General features: G+C 38.4%; 1 protein-coding gene across 9 annotated transcripts in view; it reads right to left on the bottom strand.

The window, feature by feature from the left end:
* Window positions 1–1,038: 1,038 nt before the first annotated feature.
* Window positions 1,039–7,942, bottom strand: part of mon2.S (MON2 homolog, regulator of endosome-to-Golgi trafficking S homeolog) — a 63,907-nt gene continuing 57,003 nt past the window's right edge. For all 9 annotated transcript variants that reach the window (XM_041588654.1, XM_041588649.1, XM_041588651.1 and 6 more), the window contains 2 exons: window positions 5,805–5,887; window positions 1,039–1,696 (listed from right to left, as the gene is read on the bottom strand). In XM_041588654.1, coding sequence (XP_041444588.1) covers window positions 1,530–1,696; window positions 5,805–5,887 — 250 coding nt within the window. In that variant the 3' untranslated portion in view covers window positions 1,039–1,529. The remainder of the gene's footprint in view (window positions 1,697–5,804; window positions 5,888–7,942) is intronic.

Here is a 7,942-nt window from a genome sequence, read left to right as displayed (position 1 = left end):
CTAATTACCATGTCAATGTTACAAAATTTGGTGGGTTATGAAAGTTTGAACATGTTTCTGTGGTTTTTATGTGTTATTACAGTTTTGCTAATGAAGGTGAATTGCCCTTTAAGATGTGAGTCTAAGTTCTCCCAAGAGACTCCTTATCTTAAACTGTTACAAAAGTATCTATTCTGGGCTCTCTGCCAAAAGCCAATTAAGTTAGACACTTTGTATATTTCTGGCTGTTCAGTGGAGGAGATCAAAGAGAAAGTCGGGACATTTCAGTAACAAACCCGGGACTGCGGGTTGAGCTTTCAAAATCGGGACTGTCCTGAGAAAAACGGGACAGTTGGGAGGTATGCAATTCTAGATGCAAAGTTTGCCCACTGTTGCAGACAGGGTTGTTAAGTGCATAACCTGGCGGGGCTAATACATAACATTATTATATTTCTCTACGGGATGAGTCAGAACACTTGTTGGCTTTATGCTCCAGATTAATGAACAAATATACATGGCTGGCATGGCAGGGTCAGCACAGGAGATGACCCAAAATTCACTTTGTGTATCCATTATATAAAAGGTACATATGTAGGCGTATGTTTGTATAACACAGGGGTATTTCATGAATAGTTTGGGACATCAAACATTTCAAATTCCAACTAATCCCAGTTCCATTAATACTGTTTACTTGAATAGTTCTGAATAATGGACTGACAACCTGAAGGTGGCCATACACAGGCAGATAAAAGCTGACAGACCGAATCGGCAGCTTATCGACCCATTTGTGGGGCCCTCAGACGGGCTTTCCCGATCGATATCTGGGCAAAAATTGGGCAGGTGTCAATCGGGCAGGGTTAAAAATCCCGTCGGATTGCAGCCGTAGCATTGATCTAAAAAAATTAAAGCACAGCAGCCAGTAATAAGGACTTCCGCCAACCCACTGAAATCGACCAAATATACTTCCAAAATTGTATGTTAAATCCATCTATCCATTATGGGAACGAGCTTCACTTTTCTAATCAATATCCATTGGAAAGGAATCTACTGGACAAATGATTACAGAACTGTACCATTTATTTTACACACAAATATGTCTGTTCTCCTGGCTTACAAAGGTTGCTAACAAAAAAAAAAAAAATATGGAATGTTGTAGTACGGTCTTGCATAAAATTAAGTACACAGCGTACTGTCGGTGGCATCAAATAACCAGTCTAATAAGGTTGACTGAACTGTAATACTTTGATTTACACATCAAGCAAATCCCACGAGCTTTGAAGCAACCCACTTTCATGTATCACACCACTCCTATAGCAAGACAAAATTAAAGTTGACCATCTTATTCATTTAAAGTCAGTAATCGGGAACATGTACTGAGGTGTGAGGTTGTACTCATGAAATACCGAGTCTGTTAGTAAAGTTAAAATTGTCCACAATTGGCCTGCTCGGTGCAGTTCACAAAAAAATTGTCCTTTCAAAAATAATTTCACTTCGGAGCAAACATTCACTTGGGAGGAGACTTCAAGATGATATCTTCTACAATCACATGGTCAAGATTCTCCATTCTGGACCTTGGCTGCTGCTGGTGGATGCATGAAGTCTTTAAATGGATCTAGAGCTTCTTTGAGGGCTGTGCACACTTCAGAGGAGGAACATGTGATACATTCCACCAGAGTTGGATACAGAGAAATTACCTGTGCCCACGTGTTGGTATCAACTGCAACAAAGGAGATGCTGTTAAGTACAGGCATACGTTTGGTTTATTTATTTAAAACCATGGCACACACTTTTTGAAGGATGACGTTTGCCTAAACATGACAACTGTCTGTATGGAACTGCCCATTGTATGCCAGGTTTTATAGTACCATGATATATTTTAGTCAAATCCTTTTACTGTATATGTGTAGAGGCGGCTGTGCTTAATGTCAATATAGCAGCAATTTATGACTGAAAGGGAGGAAGACATACAAAAGACATCATACACTAGGGGCAATACAGGTTCATTGACAAATGGCTAGGATACAACCATTCTTTCACCATTTATGATGGTTCAGGAAATGTGGCTCCATGCTATCCCAACTATGGGGCACATTTACTAAAGTGTGAATTTAATCTTCACCTAAGTTTGCCAGGTGTATTTTCACAACGCATCTCATATTTTCTAAAAAAAACCCATAAGTTTACTTTTTCAAGAGAATTGTGGCGAATTTTCTCGTGACTTAAATTCTCTGCGAAAATCTGCCCGTATATTTCTCCATATAATAGTAGTAGGAACAAAAAAATTCTCTTGGTAATTTTGTCCCTGGAGAAAATTAGCATGGAAAGGGTAATGTTGGTTGCGATTTAAAAGTGGCTGCTCTATCTTTATAATGGAGGTTCGCCAGCTTGAACCTGGTGAAGAAGACTTTGGCGAAAAGGGTAAAGAATAGAGATTTATTCACTTTGATAAATTGAATATTTTGCACTTCTTCACCTGAGCGAAAATTCACCTGACAAAACGGCACGCAAGTTCTCTATAGTGCAGAGGTTTTTCACTAGCGTCTTATTCACCTTTTAGTAAATTGGCGGTGTCACTGCGAATTGCCATTTTGGCGAATTTTTGCCAAAAAACACAATTTGCTCTTTAGTAAATCTGTCCCACGCTATATTGGTGTTTAAAGGCTTGCTTCGGGACTGTAGGACCTCATTTATTTATTGTAAAATATATTAGTACACAACTGACATGAGCAAATCATGACAACAATGACCCTACTATATAAAGTAGAAACCATGGTTAGGTTAGCAACATCAAATATTGGATGGAACAAAAACGGAGCAGTTTAGTTGTAGTGACAAGAGTGGCAGGAAAGCAGTAGGAATATTTTTTGGATGACACACTGGAATTATACTCAAATGCTGATTAGCATGCACATTATATTCCACGAAGTTAAGAGCAGAGAAAACATACCAAGGCTTCTCCACTAAGACTTGCTGTATAAAGGCAACTTATTGTTTGCCAAATGACTGCAGTGTCACAAAGTTTTCTTTATGGGACTGTTAAAATCATGGGTGTAAGAAAAAAAAAAAAAGAGTGATAAGTTATGGACTGTAATGACCTTACAGGGGTTGTGTGAGCGAACAGTGCAAAAAATCAGATCACTATTGTTTCATCTCCTTCTCTGAGCTCCACTCACTGCTCCTGACTTTCTTCTCTGCACTATTACATTATCATACAGGATGTAAAACACTTCTAAATATAGAAAGTGCAGGGAGAAATGTAAATGATTATTATTATAAAAATGTTCACACAAAATGGCATTGGCTGACACTCTGCAGGAATCTCTTTTTATAGAGAGCATGCTATGAAACACTTGTAATGTGGAACACAAATAGAACAGCTGCTCTGTGTGTAGTAGCAACAGGCATCAATGCATGATTCAGCCATACGAAAAAAAACTAATGTGTTAAAAAACTGTCAAAAGACTATATTCTTATATCAAAAAGAAACAGAGCATTTGGGGGGGGCAAAATAAATGGAATGTTCCAGACTAACCAATTAATTAGATCATCAGAATAATTTCTTTGCAATCATTCACCAGGGGTGCAAACTATAGTGCACCTTCTTTTAAAAGCCAATAAGCATCAATGGTAAGAAAAAGAATCTTAAGTGGAAATAAAATGTAAGACCCCCGTTAGATTTAGAAAGGGAGCCATTGTGCCACTGGTTAACTACCTAGACATCATCAGTCCCTAGCAGGGTGTGGCCAATTAAAGGGCAATAAAACAGACTACTCTGTAGCAGGGCTGCCATGTTTAATAACAGAGGAATACCAAAATCAGTAAAGATATCCCCCAGTACTAGGCATGGAACATTTTAGGGCAGAGACACACTGTCAGATTTGGGGAGATTAGTCGCCCAGCGTCAAATCTCTTCTTCGGGGCGACTAATCTCCCCAAACTGCCTTCCCCCTGGCTAGAATGAAAATCGACAGGCAGGATGGCACTCAAAACGCATTTGGTGCTCCGAGTGCCATCCTGCCGGCAATTTTCATTCTAACCGGCGGGAAGGTAGTTCGGGGAGATTAGTTGCCCCAAAGAAGAGGAGATTTGTTGCCGGGCGACAAATCTCCCCGAATCCGACCGCGTGTCTCTGCCCTTAAAGGTATTTAACCCTGTAATGAAGTTCTTCCTTCTGTTACTTTTCAAGTGTCTTTCATCAGTTGAAGGCTGTCTGGTTGCTCACCTATAAATTAAATTTTAGTTTGATACAGACATTCTGAGATGGTCTGCATTAGTTCTTTATATTAAATAGGTTTTTAATCATCATCAGATCAGCTTTGTTTTCCAAAAATGAGCCCTCCTGAGCAACAGTCTAATATGTGCATAGTTTGGTAGCAAAATATAAACTTCCAAATTCTTTTGCCTAGTATTTTAATATTTTATTCAACCTGCTGGAGGGGTTAGAAGAAAATACTGCCCCTTTCCTTTAATACTAGCAGATATGAACCAATGCTCTTACACCACCTATTTATCAAGCTCTCCACTTGATTCAGTAAATATACTTTCCAATTTATATAGGACATTAACATCAGTGATATAATGTAAGCAGCTCTAATATCTCCAGTGCTGCAGGCATTGTCTTGGTGGATTCTAATAGACAAACTTTGGTTATAAAAAAATTTGATTCTCTATCACAGAGCTTTTCATGTTTTATACATCCAAGCTGCATTAGTCTTAGCAGGATGGTGGTCTTGCTAGCAATGCTAACTCCCAAGGCTCTTTTTCATAGCCTTTACATACATATATATATTCATTTATTTCAATTCCACTGCAGTAAGTATTATCCAGGAAAAGTTTAGGGTATAGTTAACCTTTTTTAAAACATCTTTTAAAATACAGGTATGGGACCTATTATTCAGAATGCTCTGGACCTGGGGCTTTCTGGATAATGGGTCTTTCCGTAAATTGGATCTTCACACATTAAGGGCAGAGACACACGCTCAGATTCGGGAAGATTTAGTCGCCTGGTGATTAATCACCTCTTCTTCGGTGACTAATCTCCCTGAACTGCCTTCCCGCCGGCTAGAATGTAAATCGCCGGTGGGATGGCACTCAGAGCGATTCGTTTTCTGAAGTTGCCCGAAGTTTCCTCATGAGGCAACTTCGGAAAACAAATCGTTTCGAATGCCATCCTGCTGGCGATTTACATTCTAGCCGGCGGGAAGGCAGGAGAGATTAGTCGCCCGAAGAAGAGGAGATTTGTCGCTGGGCAATTAATCTCCCCGAATCTGAGCATGTGTCTCTGCCCCTACTAGAAATCATGTAAACATTAAATAAACCCAATAAGATGATTTTGCTTCCAATAAGGATTAATTATATCTTAGTTTGAATCAAGTACAAGCTACTGTTTTATTATTACAGAGAAAAAGGGAATCATTTTTAAAAATGTGGATTATTTGATTATAATGGAGTCTATGGAAGACGGTCTTGGCGTAATTCGGAACTTTCTGGATAACAGAATTCTGGAGAACGGATCCCATACCAGTTTGCACCATGTATTTATTAATACAAGTTGTACAATATGAAATAAGTCTGTACTGTGCATTGACATAACATGAGAAGTGGATTTAGTATAACAATACTCTGGTTGTGGCTAGTTTAAAATTATGTAACCTTTGTTTTATTACTGGAAACAAGGCAATATATTTTGTTGGATTACGGAGAAGACTATATAAATATTTTAATGTTTTTGAGAGATGCTTCAGCTGGCCATGAAACTAATGACGTGGTCATGAAGAGATACATCGCCCGATGAAAGGCTTAAAAACAAACCTCAGGATTCTTACCGTTATCAGGATGAGTTTTCTTAAGTGAATCTATAAGCGTACGGACTGCCTTCAAAACGAATATGATTTCTGTTACACGTTGCCTTAAAAGGAGAAAATCCAAATAAAAACTTTGATCGGTTCAATTCAGTCATGTTCTCCATCTCAGTCAAGCATTTTACAGTACCCGCATTGTATAAAGGTATTCCCCCGACAACCATCTGACAGCAAGCAGAGACATTCTTGTCCAAGTTTATTCAGGCTAATGAATTTCCAACTGTTCTACGAAAGGCACAGCAGTATGTGTGTCTCAGGAACGTAGAGCATTCATTTTTCAATAAACAATCTTGTTCCGGTATACAGAATAACTTATTAAATCTGAGAGCGTGTCGTGGAGAAGGTCAGAATGGAAATTAATTATGGATGTCGCTGTGCATAATGGTGCTGCTCAAGCTGAAAGACAGCTATTTTTAATGCAGATGATACACAGTATAAAACAATCAACAAGAAATGTAATTTTATCCTTACAGTTATTCCCAAGCAAGCAATAAATTGGCCACTATTGACAAGGTCAGCAGCTTACTGGTCTGTGTATGAGGCTGGAGCATAGGCCAGACACAGCATTGGTTTTAAATGAGGTTCCACATGGGCCCTGGTTTGTACAATTGTTGGTCCTTGGGTAAACAATCAAATCAAATTTATTTATCTCACCTCCTTTGTGGCAAAATTGTTAGCTATACAGTAGACTTTTTTTGAAAAGCTTACAACAAGTCTAGAATATGGCCAGCCCTAGTCATCAGTTACATGAAGAATCAGTTTTGAATAGAGCTAGGCTTTAGGGCTCATTTACTGCCTGCGAGGAGCAAGTGCTCATTGAATAAGCATGAAAACATGCCCAGTATCTGTTAATGAGGCCCTCTATCATCAGTGCCTTTCATATTTATGAAACTCAAAATGATTAAAGAAAAATGCTGGGTCAAGTGCTAAAAATTAAAGGTAAGAGAATGGGTTGTATAATTGCACTCTTAAAGTGGACCTATCAACCAGACACAAAAATCTGTATAATAAAAGTCCTTTTAAAATTGAACATGAAATCCAATTTCTATATTTTATTAAATCATTTTATAGCTGTTGTAAGCTCATTCAAAAATCTCAGCTGTCAATCAAATATGGTCTGCCCCTCCTCTATGCCTTAGACATAGAGGCGGGGCAGACAATTACTTTCACTTTCCATTCAGCACTTCCTAGATGTCACTGCTCTCCCCACATTCCCCCGATTCTCTTCACCATTTAATTGTGTAGCCAGGACATGGGGATGGACATCAGGTCCCCCATTCTGGTGCACAAACAAAATTCTGATATGATACAAGGCTTGTCTTAATAACAGTGTCCACAAAATGGCTCCTGCCTGCTTGCTATAATTATGAGTTCCCAGACTGATGGAAACAAGATTCAAATAATTTATACAGTGTAATTAAAGTTAATTTTGCTTGACTAATGGGATAAAATAGGATTTTGAATAATTTCTTTGGGTGACGGTCCCCTTCAACAATTTGCCTGTTTATGAAAAGGTTTATATCTTTCTACTTCACTCCCATACTTTGGCATACGGTAGAACATTCTGTTGTTTGAAAAGTATTTTACATTGAAGTGAAATAATATAGAATAATATTAAAATAAGATGCTACCATTGTCATTGTGTAATCCATTAATCTGAATATAAGGCATTAGAAAATCACATTGTGTATTTCTAGATGTTCATTATAATTAGAGAGAGTTTATCGTTTTGTGAAAATATAATAAATAAAGCCTCCCAACCAGCTATTTTTTGTAGAGCCCCATCACATACAGTTGGCTGCAAATAATGTTATATAATAATCTTTTAATACTGAAACCCCCTGCCTTCACTTCCTTTTTGGGGATTCTGTGCTCACCTTACCCCTCGTGATTTTACAAATCATAGCTGCAGAGACTTAGCTTATTTCTTGTCCACATTAAAGTTGTAACTAGTGAAACCTAAGGCAGGGGACCACAAACCTTATTTTAACCATGAGCCACATTCAAGTGTAAAAAGTTGGGGAGCAACACGTATTCAAAATGTTCCTGGGGTATCAAATAAGGGCTGTTATTGGCTATTTGGTCACCCCTTTGTGGGCTGG

Source organism: Xenopus laevis, chromosome 3S (genome assembly GCF_017654675.1).
Source record: "Xenopus laevis strain J_2021 chromosome 3S, Xenopus_laevis_v10.1, whole genome shotgun sequence".
In the NCBI taxonomy this organism is placed as follows: domain Eukaryota; kingdom Metazoa; phylum Chordata; class Amphibia; order Anura; family Pipidae; genus Xenopus; species Xenopus laevis.
This window is presented reverse-complemented; position numbering and strand designations above follow the sequence as displayed.